Below are 22,298 nucleotides of genomic sequence, written 5' to 3'. Positions count from 1 at the left end.
GTCCCGCTTGGGAGGAAGGGTGGGGGGCGGCAAGAAGGGAAGAGGGGATCTAGAAGGAGCTTCTTTTGCGGGATGGGGCTCTCATCTCGGGTGAGGCTCAACTTGGTAGGGGTTCAGCTGGGATGGAGGCTTCAGCCGGAGGCTGGAGGTTCATCCCAGGGTCGAGGCTCAGCCGGGGTGGGGGGACTCAATCTGGCCTTTAATCTCAAGGAAAGCCGAGTCTTCTTCATCCATTGGCCTCTGGGGTAAAACAATTTGGGGGCTTTGAAAGGGCTGTCCCAGCACTGACTCCCCACTAAATGCCATAAAAGGGGAAGGCTTGCGACAACCAAAAAACTCCCCCGAAATGCCCCCAGACACCTCCTAGTAGGGAAGTCCCGCCCCTGCGGAAAGGGAGGAGCCCAGAGAGCACCTCCCTTCTCCCTTCCCGCCCCACCCTCCGCACGGCCACCCACGCGGAAGCGCCGGGCCTCGCCTGGAGGAAACTGGAGGACTGAAAACTACGCTCCCAGAACTGTCTGAAAACACACCCTCTGACCTTCAGGATCCCCCAAGTCTGAGGCAGCAGGCTCATTTGCCCCCACCCCCATCCTCACCATTTCAGCATACAGAAAGCTGATACTTGTTAGATGCCTTTAGGGTGCTGGGTCCTGCGCTCCGGAGTTTTGTAGACAGTATTTCATTCAGTTCCTCATGACAACTTAAGAAGGATTTATTCTTTCCTTTCACAGAACTAGATTCTTGGGCACAGAGAGGTTAAGTTACTTGCTCCGGGATACACAGCAAAGAAATGAGGACTCCAGCTCCTTCTCCTCTATGGAGCCTCCCCACCAGGAGTGCAGGACAGGAAGATCCTGTGTCGTCCCCCTACTCCCAGTCCTGCACCCTCACCCCACCCCCTGGGAGTGCTAGCGTGCAGGACAGAGTGCTGAAACTCAGCATAGGGTAGGAGAAGCCTCATCTCCCCCAAAACGGCCCTGCGCGCTGAGCCAGGGACAGCGAACAGCAGCCAGGAGACGGACTGGGACTCGAAGAAAGCTCTTGAAAAAGCTTACACCCGGGCAACAAGAGGACCTGCCTTCTCTGATGAAATCGAAACCTGACAGAAATTGGAGGCGGGAAAAGAAATCAGGTGCTGGGTAAAAAGATGCTTGCGATGGACTGGGCAAAGAGACATGAGACAATGGGGGGGAGGAGGTTATTGGGGGGATGTGGGCGACTCCTCCAGAGGCACCCTCCAAGCTCAAGAAGGATCATCAGGTGGAGACCAAGCTTGGGAAGGGGTACGGGACCACCAGGTAACACACAGAGAGCGCTCTGAGAGGGATTTAGAGCGGGTTCTGAGAACTCTGAATCCCAGAGAGTCATCTTACTGGCCCCAGGACCAGGTCCTTTGCTGACAGGGTGTGGAGAAGACATTGGGGCATCCCTGGAGGACTGCCTGGAGGAGATGAGTGGGAAGACTTCATGTGGAGGAACTTGCCATTGCTTCATGGTTTGGAGGCCCCTCTGTCTCCTCCAGTTCCAGCCCCCAGTCGTCCTCTCCCTTCTCCTTTCTCACAGTCTCCTCTTCCTTCTCTTCACTGCTGTGGAGACCAGAAGAGCCCCGATAATCCGAGTTAATAAGGACAGACAGTGCTCCAGGCCTCTGACAATTCTCCCAGAAGCTCTGAGTCCTACAGGCACCCTTACTATTCCCATGACACAGAAGCGGATGAGACTCAGGCAGCTTAGGACACTGGCCCCCTTAGAACATGAAGGAAGTTCAGGATCGCGAACTGTATGAGCCAAAACTGAGCTCTTAATTTCTGGCCTCTTTGGCTTCCTGGGTTTCAGAACTGTGGGTGAGTGGACCGGCAGAGAGATGAAGGGCTTGAGCGACGGATGGGTGGATGGATTAATGAGTGTGTGGATAGATGAATGAATGGACGCATGGATGGGGGGTGGGAAGGTGGGTGGATGGATGGATGGACAGATAAGAGAGATGGATGATAGAGGGAGGGAAGGAGAGAGAAAAGGTGGGAGACAGGTCAGGGGGGATGATGGATGGATAATGGACAGGTGGATGCATAAATGGGTGGTGTTGGCATGGGGGTGATACTTTATAGACCGCCCTATTGAAACACATCCTAGGGATGGGGTATCTCTGTGAGGAAGCCACCCTCGTTTTGCAGGTGGGTAGTCAGGAGCGAAGTCAGTGAGGTCCTGTGAGGTCCCCCTGGGGGCCTCTCAGAATCAGAGAATTACCCCGCTGGTCCTGCCCAGTCTTGGAGGATGCTCGAGAGGGAAGGGGCTCCTAGAGGGGAGGGACTTAGAGGGGAGGGGCTTGGAGGGGAGAGGCTTGGCGCGAGGAGGGTCTTAGAGGGGCAGGACTCAGAGAGGGGAGGGGGCCGGTAGGGGAGGAGCTTAGAGGGGTGGGACTCAGAGAGGGACGCAGCTGAGATGTTAAAGAGTAAATGATAGGGAGGGGCTCAGAGGGTGAGAACCCACCTGTCAGGGGACTCCCGGCACCAGACGGCGTAGACCAAGGTAAGGACAAAGATGAGGAAGAGGAAGGCCAGCGCAGCCCCCAGCCCCACCAGCCACGCCTTCCGCTGGGCCACTGCGGGCGGGAGCAGGGCTGGGTCAGCGTCGGGGCCTCCAGGTTGGGACTCTCTTCCCTACCCTACCCCTACTCCCTCCCAAGGCCTTACGGGGTTGGGCCTCCACCAGCCTTGGGATCAGAGCTGCGAGAAGAGAGAGTTGACCGGGGGTCTTCCAGAATCTACCCATCCTGTGCCCTCTGTCCTCGCCCCTATCGAGCAGATTCTGGGGTTGCAGCCCCGGAGGGAGAAGGAAGTGGCCTGCTCAGCGCACCCCAGGGCAGGGTGTGGCCGGGGCCCCAGGAAGTAGGAGGTGGGGTCCCCTCCCTGAATTCCGGGCACCATGGGGAGGGACTCAGGGTCCTGAGCTTCCTTGTCCCTGTCTCCCTGAGGCCCATCCTGACCCTCACTCTCCACGGTCAGAGCCACAGTAGGGGCGGCTCGAGAAGGGTGGGAAACTCATTTCCTGACCACCAGGCATTGCACTGGCTCTGAAGTCCCAGCACCTCCATCAAGTCTCACACTCTGGTGGTCAGAACTCTTGTCCTCACATTGCAAAAGTGGAGCCAACTCGAGGCTCAGAGAAGTTAGGCCACTTCCCTGGGGCCACACAGCATCCCAGAGGAACACAGTTCTCCCAGCTAGGAACACCCTCTACCCTAACCCTCTCCCGTCCTAGGACATGAACCTCCAAATCTGACCTTAGCCAGCCCCTGCATGTGCCCGCCCCCTGGGCAGCCTAGGCTTCCATCCCAGCGCTGCCAACAACGGCCAGTGAGACCTGGGCTGGTGGCGTCCTTCTTTCTAAGTCTCAGTATTTTCAGCTGGAAAATGGGACGAACTGCAAACCGACTGAGACTGAGACCTTAAGGATGCTAGGCGTTCAGCGGAAGCATCTTTTAGGGAGATTATTATATATTTTTATTTACGACTTTTCTGCCCCCTGGTGGCCGATCCTGGGATAGTCTCAGAAGCTCCCCGCCTTTTGGGCTACCGCCCCAGCTACTGGCTCCACAAGGGAGCCCTTTGCAACTACTGAAGCCTGCTCCGCAACCAGAGAAGCCAACGCAACGAGAAGCCTGCACAACAAGAGAGGAGCCCCCGCTGGCCACAGCTAGAGAAAAACCTGCGCAGCAACGGAGACCCAGCACAGCCAATCAATAAATAAAATGATAAACACCAGCCTTTATCAAAGTTCTCATTAGGAAATGGTTAACAACCAGGGCAAGGTCCAGGGCCTGAAGAAAGTTAGGAGAGCTGAGGAGGCTTGTCCCCTCCCAAGATGGTGCACCCAGAGGCACCCCACCCGTCAAGACCCAGTTTCTGGAAATGGAATCACATGAGCCAAAAAGCCGGGGGTGGGGGGAGCAAGGCTTTCCCAGGAGACAGCCCTCGGGCTCAAAGTTCAGGGTTCAGGACAGCAGGATCGAGATTGCAAGGGGAGCATCTGATCTGCCCAGCACCTGGGCACGGTGGAGTTTGGTCTCCCACAGCTGCCCAGGCGTTGCTCCCAGCCCCCAAAACTGTCTCCTCCTGGGGAAACTGAGTCCCCAGGGACAACGGAAGCCCTTCTGAAAGGCTCTCCCCCAAGAGGCAGTCCCTGGCCTATACTGGTCCTGAAGCTGAACGGGAGGGAGGAGGTCTTGGCCAATAGATGTCAGGCAGTGGGGAGAAGCGGGTGGAGCAGTGAGACTGTGGGGGTTGGGGGTTTCTCGGGAACCAGGGATGATCTCTGAGTGCAACAAGAATCACCAGACAGAACAAATCCTAACAATACAGACTGCATAACACATGAAGAGCCCTCCTTGGTGGGGAGTGGGCAGGGTTCCAAGACTCTTCATTCAGGGCGCTGTACTCTCAACCTCAGATGGAGTCACCACAGTGGCTTCAGGTTCAGTTCATTGCTTCTAGGGTGTGGAAGGGGCATCTCTGGCAGGCTGCTTGGAGGAGGTGACTGAATCTTCACATGGCCGTGTTCTTGACTTTCTCGTAGTCCCTGCGCTCCTCATTTTCCTCTAGCTCCAGCCCGAAGTTTCTCTTTCCTTTATTCTTGGCCTTTTCCCCCTTCCCAGCTTTTTTCTCCTCAGCCTTTTCCTCCTTCTCTGCCTTCCCCTTCTTGTCTTCTTTTCTGTAAGGACACAAAGACCCCAAACCTTGGTAACAAACCAGAGTCATTCCCACTTAACAGACCCTCACCTGTGCCAGGCCTTTACCTGTCCCAATGCTTTACAAAAAGTCTTCACTGCATCTTCAAAACAGCCCCTACAAGGCAGCCTTGTGATTTCCATTTCACAAAGGCAGAACTAAGGTTCAGTTGTTCATTGGAAGAATGGATGGATGGATAGCAGAATGGATGGATGGGAGAATGGATGAGTGGATAGCTGGATGGGGGGATGGATGGGAGAATGGATGATGGGTGGATGGATAGATGGGAGAATGGATGGGAGGATTTGTGGGTGGGAGTGTAAACAGATGGATGGGGAAGGAATGAACCTGGCAGGGAGCAAACTATGAATTAGGAGCACTTATTGGACCTGGAGCCTCCAGCACATCCTGAGAGCAGGAATCACACTTTACTGTGGCTGAGCTGGGTCTAAACATAGTCCAGCCCAGACCCCTCCCTCAGGCATCTTGGGCTCAGCTGAGAATCTTTCAGCCAGGATAGTCTCCTCCCAGCTCCCAGCTCCTACTCCTGTCCCCAAACCTTTGCCCAAAGTTGGGGTGCTTGCTCCATAAGAGCCTCCAGCCCTGAGCTCTCACCAGAGTCACATCTGGAAACAGGATCATGGGAGACGCTGAATCCAGGAGAGTCACCCACACCAAATCACACGCTTGCACACAGTCCCTGCACTATCCCACACCACCATCTTGTTCAACAGGCATTTAGTAAGTGCCTACCGCATGCCAGGCCCTGGGCAGAGCCCTGGGGACACAGCCTGAACCAAAGCTAAGTTCTGTTCAGAAACCGGTAAATGACTTAGATAATTTCAGTTGGCAATATGTGCAAAGATGCAGGGCTGTGTCAGAGAGAGCATCAGGAAGGCTGTTCGTCAGATTGGGCTTCTGTGGGGAGGAACCATCTGAACAGGGACTGGAGGAGAGACAGAGCCAGCCAGACGATATGGGCAAAGTTGTACAAATCAGAACAAACAGTAGGTGCTAAGGCCCTGGGACCAGAGTGTGCTTGAGGTGTTCCAGGACAGAAAGAGGTCATCAGTGCACACCCACCCCTCCTGTCCCTGAGAGGCGCCTCATACAGACCCACTGACCACACGCTCTCATGCTCACGCAGCAGTACCTCAGATCCACCTCCTCATATGGGTTGGGATGCATCCTGAATGAGGGCTGCTCTTCATCCTCAGCTCTGCAGAAGAGATGGGAGTCGGAGGGGTGGGGATGGATAAAGGGCAGGAAGTGGAGGCAGCCTCAGTCTCCCCCAGATTGAAGGAACTCCAGGAAGCAAGAGCTGGTGGGGGGAACTGCATGACTGTCCTGGGCTGTGGGTGCAAGGGGGGCAGGGAATGGGGAGACAAGGAAAGGGACCAGAGAGGGTCATGAAGTGGGAGGAGGTGCCCAGCACTTGGGGAGTGGGAGGGGAAGGGGTGAGGAATGGGGCTCCCACCTCGCTTTGGAGCACCAGAGGCGGTTGGCCAACATGAGAACGAAGACAATGAACAGGAACCCCACGACCGCAGCCAGGCCCACCAGCCAGGGCTTCAGATGGCGCTCTGTGGGGAGGCGGGGGCAGTGGGGACTCAGAAACGGGAAGGGTGGAAAGTGGAGTGTTAGTTCCTCAGCTGTGTCCGACTCTGGGCAACCCCATGGACTGTAGCCCGCCAGGCTCCCCTCTGTCTGTGGCAAGAATACTGGAGGGGGTTGCCACGCCCTCCTCCGGGGGATCTTCCCAATCCAAGGCTCAATCCCAGGTCTCCCTGCATTGCAGGTGGATTCCTTACCATCTGAGCCACCAGGGAAGCACGAGGGGAAGCTGGGGGCCCCCAAGAGGACAGGGAAAGAAGAGTGCAGGAGATGCTCAGACATTAGCATGGGCGACCTAGTTCCCCAACCAGGACGGAACCCGCGTCCCGGGCAGTGGAAGTGTGGGGCCCTAACCCCAGGACTGCCAGGGGAGTCCTTTTAATTTGTTTGCTTGTTTCGGCAACACCGCAGCTTGTGGGCTCTTAGTCCCTCGACCAGGGGTTGAACCCAGGCCTTGGGCAGTGAGAAAGCAGAGTCCTCAACACCGGACTGCAGGGAAGTGCCTCAGAGATGGGGTGGGAAGCCCCGAGGGAGTGGGAGAGTTGGGGAGGGGGCCTCCCTTCTCTTCTGCCTGTCCCCTCTCTTCTCAGGGTCCTTGGTTTCTCATCAAGTGGGGAGGGGGTGAGCCCATGTCCGAGCCCATCCCCCAACCCCTCCTCCCACCCCCCAAACCAGAGGTCAGAGCCTTACCCTTCTGGGCCTCAGCTGGCGACAGGAGCAGACCCATGAGCAGAAGCAGGACCCCTAAGGTCCCCATCGTGCAGAGGAGCCAGCAGCCGGGGTGCTGGAGTGTGCAGTTCCCCCGTCAGGGTCAGGGGAGGCCCTGCCCAGCTCCTGATAAGCGGGCAGGCGGGTCTGGGGGGGGGGGCAGGCCCCGAGTGAGGGCCCCTCCCTTTGCCCCACCTGGTTGGCATCCCACACCTTCTCCCCCGCCTTCCAGGAGGGCAGACTCTGGACCTGGTTGTAACTATTAACTCGGGAGTCCAGCCCCTCTGCTCTGCGTCCCACCCCTGGACAGCCAGCCTGCGGGGCCCCCAGGCTCGCCCCACAGGAGCCGAGCTGAGATGGCCCTGACATTGCTTCCTGACTCAGTGCTTTTACACCTCATTACATTTCTTTCTCTGCACACACCACAGACTTTTGCCACCTGCATTTTACAGGGAGGCCAGGAGTGCCAGGCTGGGCAGAAACAGCCAGCACTAGGATGTGAACAAGGTCTCTCTCGTCACCAGCTTATACTGCTTCATTGTGGCTCCCTGACCCCGGGGCACCCACAGCCAACTCCAGGGAGAGCACAAGGAGCAAGAAGGGAGGGGCCGCCGTCCACCTTCAAACCCTGGAGAATGGGGCCCCGGAGCAGCTGATGACTCAGGCCCCAAGCTGTCCTGGGTGTCAACCTTGATCACTAAGTTGATTAGATAGATGGCCCTGCCTGGCAGAAGGGGGACCCTACCCCACAGCTGCCATGGGACAGCCACGGCCCAGGCACATGGCAGGAAGACTGGGGTGGGGAGGCCTGGCCCTCCTCCAGGCCTCCAGCATCACTGCCCCCTCCCTTCCTGAACTCTGACCATGGCCGCGGTGCATGAGGACCACTGAGTGGAGGCCAAGGCAAGCCCAGTCAGCCCAGCCCATCAGGCACACTTGAAGTCCGTACTGTGTGCTCCGCCCCATGCAAAGCTCGGGAGGGAAGTAGGCCCCTAGCCTCAGGCTAGTTAGGAAGTCAGGACCCCCAGAGACAGACCACCCCATAATCTAGCTGAGAGGACCTGGAGATGGAGGAGCCCAGGGGGCACGCCTCTGCTTCCCCAGGCAGGTTGCTGGCTGGGCTGGCCTCATTCCGCAAAAAATTCTCTCCACTCCAACCAAGTCACGTCTGGGCTGCATGCCTCTGTTTTCCCATCTGATAAATGGGTGGATAAGTCCCACCTTGGAGGACTGAATGAAATAAAATACAGAAAGAGCTTGCTTAGCATCCCACAACTCTAGCTAAGGGTTGGCCGCTATTGTTGTGAGATTTTTTTTTTTTTAATCTCCTTAGTGTTTTTGGTTTACAGGTTGCCCAGGGCTTGGTGGAAACTGGACTGGGTTAGGCTCTGGCAGAATGGGGGAAGCCAGAGCATGCAAACAAAACAGTGTCCAACCACTGGAGCCTGCCAGCCAAGAAAGACCATGTTTTCTCTGTCAAGACAGCGCAGATCAGTGGAGAAAAGGCTCTGATGGGCATGAGTCCGCTTTATATTAATAAAACTGCCAAAGGGGTTGGAGCCAGCCTCCTCGGCCCCAGGGCAGGGCCCAACTCAGCCCAGCTTCCAAAAGGAGCTCCAGACTGGCGGATCTTTGAAGGCAATGGAGGGGCGGCGGGGGGCCCGGTCGGGGGCTTCTGCAGGGGCCCCCTCACCACCCCCACCCGCGTCCTCCTCGCCCCGCCAGGCCAGAGCCAGCTGCAGGTCCAGCTCTTCCAGGTCTTCGCCCTCGGGGCTCTCAGGCAGCTCCCGGGGGGCGTCCTCCTGATCCGGCTTCGGGCCAAAAGCCCAGTCTGCGACAGGAAGGTGATGAGGAGCATCCCCAGGCATGGCCACCTTCTGCCCTCTTCCCTGGCTATGGGAGACCCTTGGGACCTCCCTCCCTCCGTGATCCTGCACTAGCCCACGCCAGGTGAGGTGGAGAGTGGCTCACCAGCCAGATCGTGGGCAAGGTCCTTGATGAGATGGCCCACAATGGCATAAGCCACGGCCACCACCAGGAACGCAGCCAGCAGCAGGTACAGCACGCCCCTGGGCAGGCGGATGGCATCCAGCGGTGGCGGGCGGTACTCCTCATAGAGTGGCGGGGCTGGGCTCCAGTTGTCCATCCCCTCCTCGGCTTCCAGCCCCGGCATGACAGCCACCCGGAGCAGGAGAGGCCCGGAGGTGACCTGCCTGGCGGAAGTATTAAGGAGCTTTGGGTAAGAGGATTGGGGCTCGCCTGTGGCCACCATCTGCCTGGGTGATCACATTGCAAACCACTTCCGCCCACTGCCCCCCTCCCTTGCTCAGCAACAGCCACTGCCAGGTGCTACCGTGCACATCCATCACCCCCCACAGGGCCTTGGCACAGGTTGCTCCCTCTTCTGGGAAAATCCCTACCCTCCTGGAGCTGATGGTCAAGATGGGGAGATAGGGGGTTTCCCAAGTGACTCAGTGGTAAAGAATCCACCTGCACTGCAGGAGATCCAGGAGATGTGAGTTCCATCCTGGGTTGGGAAGATCCCCCGGGGAGGAGGGCATGGCAACCCACTCTAGTATTCTTGCCTGGAGAACCCCATGGACAGAGGAGCCTGGCAGGCTATAGTCAGACGTGACTGAAGTGACTTAGCATGCATGCGTGCGTGCACATAGTGAGACAGGCTCTGAGAAAAGCATAACCTTAGAGTAACGACTGTATTGTGTTAGAAAGGGAACAGTGGGGCGGCCCTGGTGGTCCAGTCGTTACGAATCCTCCGGCAAATGCAGGGGACGCAGGTTCAGTCCCTGGTCTAGGAAGATTCTACATGCCACAGGGCAACTAATCATGCTAGTGCCTGCAAGCTGCAACTAATGAACCCCTGTGCCACACGTACAAAGCCCACACGTCCTAAAGCCTCTGTTCACCACAGCTAGAGAAAGCTCCTGTGTGTAGCAATGAAGACCCAGTGCAGCCAAAATAAATGATATTAAATTTTTTAAAAAAAGAGAAAGTGAACAGTGGTTTGAGGGTGGGGTGGGCGGGAAGACCACCCTGCCCTCAGTGGTTTGAGGGCAGCATAGGGCTGCTAGGAGGGAAGTTAAAGTTTGCAATAGGGAAGCCGAGGTCACGTTCAGCTGATACTTGATCAGAGACCCAGAGGAGGAAAGAACCAGTCCCGGCAGTACCGGAGGGAAGAAGTTTGTTGCATGCAAAAGCCCTGCAGCAGGACCGACTTGGACTTGGTGGACATGACCAGACTCGGGTGCTTACCGGCGCCCTCCGGTGGCTGCTGTGGGGAAGACAGACTGTGGAGGTGAGGGTGGGCTCTCACTCAGGTGCTCACAGGCGCCCTCCGGTGGCTGTTGTGGGGATGACAGATCCTGGAGGTGAGGTTGGGAGCCAAGGGATGGATGGGCCAGAGGGATTGCGCTGGTTCAGATGGGCAATAATGAGGCTGGACCAGGTGCAGGGAGAAAAGTGGGGCGGAGGAGGCAGAGCTGGGGCAGACTTTAAACTGATCAAACCCTGGTGTTGGCAGGCTGAACACCTGGAATGACAGGAGTTTCCAGTTCCTGTAGGAGGAGCCACTGTGGGAGGTAATAAGTCTAAGGACTGCTAAGTTTGGGAAGCCCCATCAGCTAATTGGAGGTATCCAGACTGGACCCTGCGGAGAAGGCAATGGCACCCCACTCCAGTAATCTTTCCTGGCAAATCCCATGGACGGAGGAGCCTGGTGGGCTGCCGTCCATGGGGTCGCACAGAGTCGGACACGACTGAAGCGACTTAGCAGCAGCAGCAGCAGACTGGACCCTGAGTCAAGAGCTCCAAGGACGTTCCCCCACCCCCACCCAATGGCTGGAGTCAGGACGGTGGGTATCATTGAAGCATAGATGGGATTTAAGCCCCAATAGTGGATGGCTGCCGTCCATGGGGTCGCTGAGTCGGACATGACTGAGCGACTTCACTTTCATTTTTCACTTTCATGCATTGGAGAAGGAAATGGCATCCCACTCCAGTGTTCTTGCCTGGAGAATCCCAGGGACGGGGGAGCCTGGTGGGCTGCCATCTATGGCGTCGCACAGAGTCGGACACGACTGAAGTGATGTAGCAGCAGCAGCAGCAGCAGGAGCAGTGGATGAGGCTGCCTGGCTAGGATGTGGGTGGGGCTTGAGGACCCAGCCCTGGGCCAATGAAGGATAGGAAGGGGAGAGGAAGGCGGACCAGAGGCGGGGTCCCTGAGAAATTCCCAGGAGCAGAGGGGCTGGGCGGTCAGAGGCTGCCCCGTGGGGGAGAGTGCAGACTGTGATGTGACAACCAGATTTGGACACTGGGAGGCCACACTGTAGGCTTCCCTAGTGGCTCAGCAGTAGAGAATCCGCCTGCAGAGCAGGAGCTGCAGGAGACCTGGGTTCAGTCCCTGGGTCGGGAAGATCTCCTGGAGGAGGGCATGGCAACCCATTCTAGTGTTCTTGCCTGGAGAATCCTCATGGACAAAGAAGCCTGGAAGGCTACAGTCCATAGGGTCGCACATACTCGGACACGATGAAGGGACCTAGCACGCACTCACAGGTCATCTGTGGGCAAGGACAGTTCTGGGGGCTTGAGGGGCAGTCCTAGTTGGAGCCGGTTTGGGAGAAAACCAGCTGACAAGGGGCTGACAACCTCCTAGGGCTTATGGAGGCGAGAGCTGGAAGGCATGGGGTCAGGACTGTGTGTGATGGTGGTTGTTTTTCTGCTCTTAAATTACAGGGACTTCCCTGGTGGTCCAGAGGTTGGGAATTTGCCTTGCAATGTGGGGGCCATGAGTTTGACCCCTGGTCAAGGTACTAAGATCCCACATGCCACAGGGCCAAGTTGACGAGACGGGCTGGGGCCCTGGGGAAAAGTGGGGGAGGGGGCTTGCAGCCAGCACCCGAGAGTGACGCTGCAGGATGACAGGAAATCTGTTTGTTCTGCGTCCTGGCACCTGACTCAGAGCTCCCAAGAACCCGTGATCTCCCGAGTGATGGGATGAAGGAAGCCTCCTCTGTGGTTCATAATCAGCCTCTTTCCACCACACCTGTGTCACCTGTGTGGGGGCAGCTTTGGGTTGGGGGGCCCCAGCGGCATAGGGAACCTACTCTTGGATAGAGGGATGGAACTTTCAGCTCCACCACCCCAGGGAGAGGGCTTCGGGGTGGCTCAGATGGTAAAGAATCTGCCTCCAGTGCAAGAGACCCGGGTTTGATCCCTGGGTCAAGATGCCTGGGAGGAGAGCACGGCAACCCACTCCAGTATTTTTGCCTGGAGAATTCCATGGACAAAGGCGCCTGGCAGGCTACAGTCCACGGGGTCACAGAGTGGGGTACGACTGAGACACAACTGAGTATACCCCAGGGAGAGGAGCTGGGAACTGAGCTAATTGCCAATGGCGAATGATTTAACAGACCGAGCCCATGTTGAAAACCCTACCGGAAGGGGCTTGGAGAGCTTCCAAACTCCACGAGGACAGATGCTCCTGTGCTGGGGACCCTCCTGGACTTTGCGCCTCTTCATCTGGCTGTTCATTTGCCTCCTTTATGATAAATAGGTAAGTAAATTGTTTTCCTGACTTGAGGGGGTGGTGGGAGCCCCAAATTATAACCAGTCGATCAGAAGTATGGGAGGTCCAGACTCGAGACCAGACCAGCGTCTGAAGTGGGGCAACTCTGCAGGTCTGACCCCTGAACCTGGAAGGTCTGCACTTACTCTGGGCAGATGGTGTCAGCACTGAACTGAGTTGTAAGACACCCAGCTGATGCCAGTGTAGAAATTGAGAATTTCTTGGTGTGAAAATGTGCCACACATGAAATGAATTCTCTTGTTAACACTCATTTTACAAAGCGGTAAATGGGCTGCTAGAGACTGCAGGTGGAGGAAGTAGGGGACGGAGGTGGGATGGGAACTCATAGCCCGAGCTCTTAGCCATACCACAAAACCCGTTCCCTTATGTCTCCAATAAAGGCTGGGTGAGGATGAGTCTGACTTGAGGGGAACTGGCTGGGCAGATTTTATTCCTGGAAATTGATGGTGAAATGAGCACTGGCTTGTGGTTGGTCACACAGTCTCTGGGGCAGGGAAGACGCCAGAGCTGAGCTCTCTACACGCCTTTGTCCCCCACACTTAAGATGTTCCTTTAGAGCTGCCATCCCTCACCTCTGCTGCCCCCAACACACTCAGAGTCATCACTTGGCAAAAATAATTTAATAGTCCATCTAGGCTGTGTCCCTGGGACTTGCCCTCCCTAAGCCCTTAGCTCCAGGCCACCCCACCCCACAAAGGACAGCTCCAACACCCCCAACCCTGGGGGCCTGGGTTTCCCCACAGTGCCTTCCCCGCGCCCTTTCATTCCTAGAGAAGCAGGGCCACTGCCCCCTGACTCCCCCAGACGCAGCTTTGTTCCCACAACCCCTCGGTCCTCCTTCCCTCGTACTCAGTGGCAGAAGTGACTTCAGCGTGGCCCCCAGGAGCCTGCGATCAAGATGCAAAAGGGGCCAGAGGACAGGGAAGCAAGATCCGATTCACTCCAGCATGGTTTATGCACCGAGTCCGAAAGGGAGACCGCCCCGCGAAGGCCCTAGGAGAGGGGTGAGCGCAGCCGCTCCAGCCCATCCGCATACTGGAAGGTCGACCCCGTCTCGTACTCGTACATGTCCAGGGCCACCTCGCAGCTCTCCCGCACCACACGCTCAGGGTCGGCCACGTGGGCTTGCAGGGCGGCCAGGCAGGCAGGCCGGGCGATGGCCCCCAGGGCCTCGGCGCACTCGTGTCGTACCATGGGGTTCTCAGTGGGCTGCGCCAGGGCCGCCACCAGTTGGGGCACTGCCGCCTCGTGCTGCATCTGGCCCAGAACGTAGCCGATCTCATGGCGGAAGAGGGCGCTGCCGCAGCGCAGGCCTACAGAGGAAGAAGGCTGGGGTCACCACAGAGCGAGGAGGGGGCGGGGCACCGGGGGACAGAGGGACCGAGAGGGGTCGAAAGGGGTTTCCCGTATCTGGGAGCACTCCCCAACATCCCCACCGCCAGTCACAGAGTTCAGAGGTGGGACCCTACGCCACCAGAGGGACTGGGGAAGCAGGGTGGGCCCATCAGGCTCTGGAAACTCGCCTCTCCCTCCCCACTCCCCGGAGGCCAGACTGGGCATGGCCGCCTCCTTCCCGTCCTGTCCCCCTGCACCCCGGCTCCGTGTTGTGCCCACACTGCCACTGCGATCTGCAGGCGTCTTATACATTTGTGCTTCTGGGTCGTTTCCTGCATGATCCCCACACTCCATAGAGTCTTAGTGACCCTGACAGGCAGAGTCCCAGGCTTTTCACCAGCACAGCCAAACAGAGGGGCCAGATTTCTCCTGCTAGGGCCCCAGCCTTGGACCCAGGAGTGACCTGCCTGTGATCTGATGTCCTCTGGAGGCAGACATGGGATTCGAGGCCAGCCCGCCTGACTGTGCAGCTGCTGCTCCAGGCAACCACCCAGGACAAACCCACACCTGCCCCCTCTGTGCTCCCGCCCTGGATCCATGTGGTGGTGATGTCCCAGCATCTCCCTGGCTAGACAGGAAGCTCCAGGAAGGCAGAGGGGCTCTGAGCACTCTGTGGACCAGAAGCAGCCACCTCAGGAGTTGGGGAGGGGAGCAAGGGACCCCAGGATTCCCAGAAGCCCCTCCTCTCCTTTTCTGCTGGATGAGCCACAGCCCCTCAGACCTGCACAGGGCTCCCTGCAGAGCTGAGAAGAAAATGCCACCAGTAACAGTAATGGGGGCCCCTGGGGTCAAACCCAAACTCTGCAGCTGAGACTGCTGTGTAACCTTGGACAAGTCCCTCTGCCTCTCTGGGCCTAGGCTCCCACCATGGAGAAGTGGGGGTAATAAGAGTATCTGCCCCAGGATGCACCTGTCCAGGATGCTATGCAGCTCTGTGCGACAAATATGGCCACGGGAGCCAAGGGGCCCCGACCCCGACCCCCGAAGCCCCTCCTCACCTTCGGCCAGCGCCAGGGCGGCCTCCTTGCCTCCAGCGTCGCGCAGGGCGAACATGGCTCGGTATCGGTCGAAGAGTGGCAGGGCCTCGTCCAGCAGCGCCTCCCGCAGCTGCCCCAGGTCACGCTCCTCAGCGGGCGGGGCCGGGTCCACAGACAGGTAGGGCCCCCGGACCACTGACTCCCCACTCTGCTGCTGTAGCCACTCCAGCCGCCGGACAGCCAGCTGGCATGTCTCAGCCACCTGCAGGGAGAGGGGCGCACAGGCGGCCGCTGGGGATGGAAGGGAAGGGAGTGGACATGCCAGGTCCCCCTCCAGCCCCCAGGGCTCCCGATTTAGCAGGGACAGAGCCCACAGACTCTGGACTAATTGATCCTTCCAGGCTGGAAACAACCAGCAGGGACTGCTGTGATCAGGGAGTGACAGGGGAACAGTGGGTCAGGAGGAGTCACTCCGAGGTGACCAGTGAGAAAGGCATCAGGTGGGATCAGCCAGAGCAAAGGCCCCGAGGCAGGACCGTCAGGGGGAGCCAGCAACAGACATGACCTGAGGCCAGGCCTGAGGAGGCCAGGCCAGACTGCTTAAGACTGCTGTCCTAAAGGTGATGACAAACCATGAGTCCTGAGGCACGGAATAGGTTAATAGATGATGGATAAGTAAATGTGATCCCTCCACACACAGGAGCATCACTCAGCCCTGAAAAGGAGAGAAACCCAGACACCTGCTACCACATGGATGGACCCTGAGAACAGGTGCTCAGTGAGAGACGCAGACACAGCAGGACACACAGGGTGTGACTCCACTGATGGGATCAGGCAGATCCCAGACACAGAGAGTGGGTTCCTGGTGGTCAGGGGCTGGGGCAAGGGATGGAGGAGTGACTGCTGATGGGGATGGGGCTTCCTTTTGGGGGATGGACTGTTCTGGGAATCAGACAGTGGTGATGGTTTTATAACTCTACGCATATACGAAGTCAAAGTCAAAGTCGCTCAATCGTGTCCGACTCTCTGAGACGCCACAGACTACACAGTCCAGTTAAATTCTCCAGGCCAGAATACTGGAGTGCGTAGCTTTTCCCTTCTCCAGGGGATCGTCCCAACCCAGGGTTCAAACCCAAGTCTCCCACATTGCAGGTGGATTCTTTACCAGCTGAGCCACAAGGGAAGCCCATGGATGTACTAAAAACCATCCAAATGACCACTTTCAGATAGTGGGTTTTCTGGTATGTGACGCATCTCAATAAAGCTGTTGTTTAAAGAAAAAATAGGGACAGCGGCAGGGAGAGACTGGATGATGCTGGGTGGAGGTGGAGAGGTGGGTGGGTTGGGAGATCTACACGATCGAGGGACTGCCCGTGGGAGGCTAGGAGAGAGGCGAGTGGGGGCTGGGCCAGCACCAGTGGAGCACGGTGGGTGTTACATGTGAATCAAGAGTTCACTTTTTTAAAAGTACAAAGAGTTCAGTTTTGCCCAAAGGGGCAGTGGCTGGCGTCCATCCTGACTGCAGCCCTCTCTTGGCATCCCTGGGCCAGGTGGTCACCCTGGCAACCAGACACAGGGTCTGAGGTCAGTTTCTGGACCCGAGATGGGGTGGGGATGGGGGTGTCGATGTGTTACCTCGACAACAGGGTCAGTAGAGTACTGCTTCAGGATCTCCAGGACCTCTGGGTCCCCAATGGCCCCCAGGGCCTCCCCTGAGAAGAACAGGGCAGAGAGTGTACATTGGCTGGTTAGGAAACACCCCAGATGCCTTCCCCCTCACCGCCCCTGCCTGTGTCCTGTGGGTGGGCCACCCAGCCATGAGTTTTGGAGCAGAGACCAGTCCATTCCTGAATGAATCTGCACCAGTGAGTGTCCCTTCCCCAGAAATCAGACTTTGCTGGAACCTGGCTGACTCCACACTGGCCCACACCCCTAGAGCTCATGGCCCAGAGGGGAGATGCAGATAAGCGTGCCCTTACAACTTGGGGACATGGGTGGCGAGAGCCAAGAACAGTCCACTGAGTCGAGTCCATCATGGAGAGCCCCGAAAACCTGGAGGAGGTTTCTAAGCTGCGATGTGGGCAAGGAGGGTCAGCAGACAGGCACCATCCTGCCTCAGGGCCTTTGCACTGCCCAGAACCTCTTTCCCCAGACAACTACCTAGATTACTCCCTTACTCCACTCGGATCTCTGTCCAGCAATTAAAAACAGTAATGCTGGACTTCCCTGGTGGTTCAGTGGTTGAGATTCCGAGTTTCAAATGCACGGGGCGCAGGTTCAATCCCTGGTCAGGGAACTAGGATCCCACATGTCCCATGGAAAGGCCAAAAAAAAAAAAAGGCAACACCTCTGGCACCCCTTCCCAGGCTTATTTTCCTCCTTGACACTTAGGTAAGCGTTTGCACCATAACATGACTCGGTATTCCAGAAAATCACACACACGAAATTGAGGTTTGGGCTCGAATATTTCTCTGTAAGGAGAGCTCCCAGAGGAGTCAATGGTTGGGATCCTGAGAGGAGTCCGAGGCAGCCTGACAAAGCTGGAGATTATCTCAGGGAATATTCAAAAGGACCAAGAACAATCATAAATGGAACCACAGCCCCTCACTGGCTATCTGAGTCTCTTGTGAGAATAGCACCTGGCCTACAGTAGATGGTCCATGAACATTTGTCCAGGGAATTCCCTGGCGTCCAGCAGTTAGGACTCTATGCTTTTGCTGCAGAGGGCACAGGTTTGATCCCTGGTTGAGGAACTAAGATCCCACAAGCCATGTGGAGTGGCCATAAAAAAAAAAAAAAAAAAAAACCTGTCCAGTAAGTGAAGTGACTGAGTAACCTTGGGTTGGCTGGCTATGGCCACTGCCTGTCTTCGTATGAGCAAAGAACAGTATTTCCATTTTTAACTGTTTTTTTTTAGTCACTCAGTTGTGTCCGACTCTTGGCAACCCCATGGACTGTAGCCCGCCAGGCTCCCTGTTCATGGGATTCTCCAGGCAAGAATACTGGGATGGGTTATCATTTCCTTCCCCAGGGGCTCTTCTCGACCCAGGGATCAAACCCGCATTGTCTGTGTATTTTCTTTTAATCAAAGAGACAGGGACTTCCGGTGGTCCAGTGGTAAAGACTCAGCTTCCAATGCGGCAGGTGCGGGTTCAATCCCTGGTGAAAGACCGAAGATGCCACATGCCACGTGGAGCGACCAAAAAATTAAAACCAAAAAGGGATCACGATTTATGACTCATGAAATTCACATCTCGGGGCCCATAAAGCTGGACTGGCTCAAGGCAATACCCATCCATTACCTGGGATTTACCTGGCTCCCGTGCTTCAGCAGCAGTGCTGAGACATGGGGCAGAGACAGTCGAAGGCATTCACCACCCGCCCCTTCCAGCGCTCGCCAGGTACAGCCCGCACCCCATCTGCTCACCTGCCTCATGGCGCACCATGGGCTCCTGGCGGGTGTCCCGCAGCACGTCCAGCAGCACGGGGATGGCCCGCCGGTCCTGCATTTGGCCCAGGCAGTAGGCCAGCTCATGCTTGAGCAGGGCTGAGTCATCATCAAAGGCCCGGCTGATCCAGGAGATGGCCACTGGACCCCCGAGCCCACGCAGTGTGAACAGTGCCCGGAAGCGGGCCTGCAGGGGCTGTCGGGGGTCAACCAGCGTCTGCCCCACTGCCTCCACCTCCTGCTCCGTCACCATGGCAATGCCGCCTTCCTCCCCACTTGGGCTAAACCAGGGGACTCTCAGCTTGAGAACCTGCTGGGAGGGGAAACCGAGACGCCAGGTTAAAGGTGCCATTTGCTGCTAGCTGACTTGTTCATCTCAGAGTTAGGACCTCAGCGGGGTGGTTTCCAAACTGCTGAACAGCCTGGGTGCCTGGGTCCAGCCCTGCCTACCTGCTGTGTGGCCTTCCCTAAGGCACTTTTCTCTCTGGGCCTGTGGCCTCTATCTGCCTCACCAATGACCTCCACTGGTCTGCTCGCCACACAGCAGCCAGAGGGGCTGTGGAGACCGATCCCCAATATGGCCTTCAGGGACTCTCACCTCCTGGTGTTTGTGGACTGTGTGGACCTCACGCCACACCCCAGCGAATAGGGCTGACTCAGGTGAATATGGGAGAAATGGCACTGTGACTTGGGAGGGTCATAAGGGACCCTGTGGCTTCCTCCTTGTGGCTCCAGGGGCCCACATAGTGGAGAAACTGAAGCCTCCCACCAACAGCCAGATGAGAGCAGCGGCTTGAGAACAGCTCCCCCAGCCCCAGTCCAGCCCTCAAATGTCGTAGCCCAGCCAGGGTCTGCACGCAGCCTCACAAGCGATCAAAGCCACAGCCACCCAGCTAAACCAGGCCCGGACCCCTGACCCACAGAACTGAAAATTAGTGTTACTACTGTTTAGAGCTGCTGAGGACGTCCCTGGTGGTCTAGTGGTTAAGAATCCACCTTCCAGTGCAGGGGACGCAGGTTCCATCCCTGGTGGGGGAGCTAAAAGCCTACGTTACTGTTGTTGTTCAGTTGCTAAAACTCTGAAGGAAGGGACTGAGTGCTAGTCACCCCTGTACACCCAGCACACAATTCCTTGATAAGAACAATGACCATAGACTTCCCTGGCGGTCCAGTGGTTAAGAATCTGCCTGCCAATGCAAGGGATGCTGATGTGATCCATGGTCTGGTAAGCCTGCGGGCCACAGTCGTTGAGCCAGAATGCTGCCGGACTGAAGCCCACGAGCACCCTAGAGCCTGTGTTCCACAACGAGAGAAGCCACTGCAATGAGAAGCCCCCACACCGCAACTAGAGAGAGCCTGCACGCAGCAACGAAGACCCAGCACAGCCAAAAAATGAATAATAAATTTAAAAAAAAAGAAAGAGAAGGGACTACCCTGGCTGTCCCGGGGTTAAAAATTCACCTTCCAACGCACAGGGTGCAGGTTCCGCCCTTAGTTGGAAAGTTGAGATCCCACATGCCTTGTGGCCAAAACACCAAGACATAAAACAGAAGCAATATTGTAACAAATTCAACAAAGACTTTAAAAATGATCTACATAAAAAAAAACTTTAAAAAAAATTTTAAAAAGAACAATGACCATAACAACAATAGCAACTGACATTTACACAGGATGTGCTATGTGCCAGCCATCTATTCTAAGCCCTTACAGTCCTAAACTCGCTCCATCCTCTCCATGACCCTTTGAGACAAGCACCATGGTCGTCAGTGTTTTACAGGAGGGGCCACCAAGCACAGAGAGGTGAAGCACTTGCCTAGGAACCCAGTGAAGAGTTAGAGATCCCGGCAGCTGGGCTGCAGGGTCAAGGTCTAAACCACTAACTCAGGGCTGAAAGGAAGGACTAAAATGAAAGGACGCAGCTGAGGCTGGTCTTCACCTTCCAGACCAGTGAGGACGCTTCGTGAAGCTTACGAGCAGGCTGTGGCTCCCAGCAGAGTCAGGAGGGCCAACCTGGTATAATAAGGGAGGGGCAGTTGTCTGAGCACAGGTGACTATCAAAGGAGGTGGCACTCAAAACAGGGATCATCAGGGACTTCCCTGGTGGCCCGGTGGCTAAGTTTCTGAGCTCCCAGTGCAGGGCCTGGCTTTTAACCCTGGCCAGGGAACTAGATCCCTTACGCTAGAACTAAGATTCGGCGCAGCCAAATGAATAAATGAATATATAAATAAACACAAAAGAGGGACCATCAGAAACTGCAGAAGACAGGCGTGAGCAAGCTCATTAGGGACCATCCAGATTCGACTCATTGTTCTACAACAGATGAGCTGTGACCTGTCTGGGGTCACACAGCCAAGTCAGGACTCCTGACTCCCAGTCTGTGCAGGGCCTCCTTCAAGACACAAAGGAGAAACACTGTTTTGTTTCTTGCTGTGTCTCCAAGGCCTAGCACAGTGTCGTCACCACAGCAGCAAGCACTTAAGTGTTGTTGAATAAACTGATTATCCACTGCCTACCAGGTACTGAGTGCCTTATACACAGTATAAATCTGTGTCATCTGTAAAACGGGTGTAAGGGGCATAGGGAACTCACTGAGTTGCTGCGAATGGAATTACGCCCACAGAGCACTTAATACCACCGCTGGTACTTACTATGCATTTGATAAAAACAGAGCTGTTGTTAAGTTACTTCTGCATGTAGCCCAACGTCCACTTCTGTGCTCAGGAGGGTAAGGTGTGTGTGTCCCGGGGTACACCTGGCCACCTGTACGCCCACTACTCATACTTCTAGGTCCATTTTTTCAGTGGGAAGGGGGACAAGGCTGTGAACGTGGGGTTACAGAGATCAGTCCCCAACCAAGGCACGGGGAATCCGCTCGCCCCTGCGAAGGTGTGTCTCAGAGACAGACTTCAATGAAGAGTGAGTAAGGGATGGAAGAAGGGAAGTTCGGAATTCCCGAAATCCGCTCCCTCTAAACCAAGAATTCCCAACAAAACGACCTCTGATAACTAAACCCCCGCCCCCGCTGCCGCTAAGAGGTAGGTCGCCCCAACACGGCATCACTCGGGGCTGCTCCCAGGACCCCCCAGCGACGACCGGCTCCCCAAAGCTCCTTGGAGGAGACTCCCAGGAACTGATGTCTCATGGCATCATTGACTCAGTGGACGTGAGTTTGAGCGAACTCCGGGAGATGGTGAAGGAAAGGCTGACATGCTGCAATCCATGGGGCAGCATGTGTCAGACACAACTGAGCGACTGAACAATAAGATCCGTTTACGTGTGTCCCCCAGTACCTGATCCTTCACAGTTTGGTTCTCGCAGAACCCCGAGAAAGAGGTCACCCAACACGGGACCTTCCCCGCGCCCCGCGTGCTGACTGCTCACTGCGCGCATCCCCGGAGACAGGGCCTGCAGAACCGGAGCGAAATAGTTCGCCGGGACCTCTCAGAAGGGAGGCCTTTCTACTTCCCGGCGAAAGAATCTTAGGGCCGAGACCCCAGTGAGGCGTCCTCCCCGTCCCCCTCGCCGCCAGAACACCCCAGTGAGCTACCAGATCGGAGGACCTACCGAACCCGCCCGCTCCGCGTCTGCTGCCACCAACACTTCGCCAACCGCCCCACTGCTACAGCGCGCTGGGGGCCGCCATCCTGCCGCCCACGTGACCAGGCCGGCCGGCACCAACGCAGCCCCGAGGGAGGACCCAATCTAAGGCTCCGCAGCATGAGTGGGCCCGCAAGCGCGAGTTAGCAACGGGGCCATAGCTCACACTCACACACCAGGAGGAATCTACGGGCACTTCTCGGGGAAACGGAAGGGCAGCTTCCATCCT

General features: G+C 56.7%; 4 protein-coding genes across 6 annotated transcripts; all 4 read right to left on the bottom strand.

The window, feature by feature from the left end:
* Positions 1-1,465: 1,465 nt before the first annotated feature.
* On the bottom strand, positions 1,466-2,772 carry LOC138085292 (small integral membrane protein 24-like). Its single transcript, XM_068979581.1, has 3 exons — positions 2,694-2,772; positions 2,491-2,602; positions 1,466-1,586 (listed from the first exon to the last, which is right to left on the bottom strand). The coding sequence occupies exons 1-3, from the start codon at positions 2,770-2,772 to the stop codon at positions 1,466-1,468; spliced, it is 312 nt and encodes a 103-aa protein (XP_068835682.1).
* Positions 2,773-3,826: 1,054 nt separating this feature from the next.
* Positions 3,827-7,131, bottom strand: LOC138086425 (small integral membrane protein 24-like). Of its 2 annotated transcripts, none has more exons than XM_068981217.1 (4): positions 7,032-7,131; positions 6,205-6,310; positions 5,881-5,946; positions 3,827-4,710 (listed from the first exon to the last, which is right to left on the bottom strand). In XM_068981217.1, the coding sequence occupies exons 1-4, from the start codon at positions 7,096-7,098 to the stop codon at positions 4,545-4,547; spliced, it is 405 nt and encodes a 134-aa protein (XP_068837318.1). In that variant the 5' UTR covers positions 7,099-7,131; the 3' UTR covers positions 3,827-4,544. The 2 variants fall into 2 exon arrangements, with proteins under 2 accessions (XP_068837318.1, XP_068837319.1); XM_068981218.1 differs by having other exon boundaries at positions 6,205-6,316; positions 7,032-7,098.
* Positions 7,132-8,641: 1,510 nt separating this feature from the next.
* On the bottom strand, positions 8,642-9,222 carry SMIM44 (small integral membrane protein 44). Its single transcript, XM_068981014.1, has 2 exons — positions 9,021-9,222; positions 8,642-8,880 (listed from the first exon to the last, which is right to left on the bottom strand). Exons 1-2 carry the CDS (start codon positions 9,220-9,222, stop codon positions 8,642-8,644), a joined length of 441 nt encoding a protein of 146 aa, XP_068837115.1.
* A 4,249-nt stretch (positions 9,223-13,471) lies between these two features.
* DOHH (deoxyhypusine hydroxylase) lies at positions 13,472-22,106 on the bottom strand. 2 transcript variants are annotated; one of them, XM_068980845.1, is made up of 5 exons: positions 22,037-22,106; positions 18,451-18,781; positions 16,659-16,735; positions 15,045-15,285; positions 13,472-13,964 (listed from the first exon to the last, which is right to left on the bottom strand). In XM_068980845.1, exons 2-5 carry the CDS (start codon positions 18,722-18,724, stop codon positions 13,645-13,647), a joined length of 912 nt encoding a protein of 303 aa, XP_068836946.1. In that variant the 5' UTR covers positions 18,725-18,781; positions 22,037-22,106; the 3' UTR covers positions 13,472-13,644. The 2 variants fall into 2 exon arrangements, with proteins under 2 accessions (XP_068836946.1, XP_068836945.1); XM_068980844.1 differs by having other exon boundaries at positions 18,451-18,784; positions 22,037-22,098.
* Between the last annotated feature and the right edge of the window lie 192 nt (positions 22,107-22,298).

This window comes from Capricornis sumatraensis, chromosome 9, assembly GCF_032405125.1.
Source record: "Capricornis sumatraensis isolate serow.1 chromosome 9, serow.2, whole genome shotgun sequence".
In the NCBI taxonomy this organism is placed as follows: domain Eukaryota; kingdom Metazoa; phylum Chordata; class Mammalia; order Artiodactyla; family Bovidae; genus Capricornis; species Capricornis sumatraensis.
The sequence above is the reverse complement of the archived record's forward strand: the minus strand, read 5'-3'. Positions and strand labels throughout refer to the sequence as shown.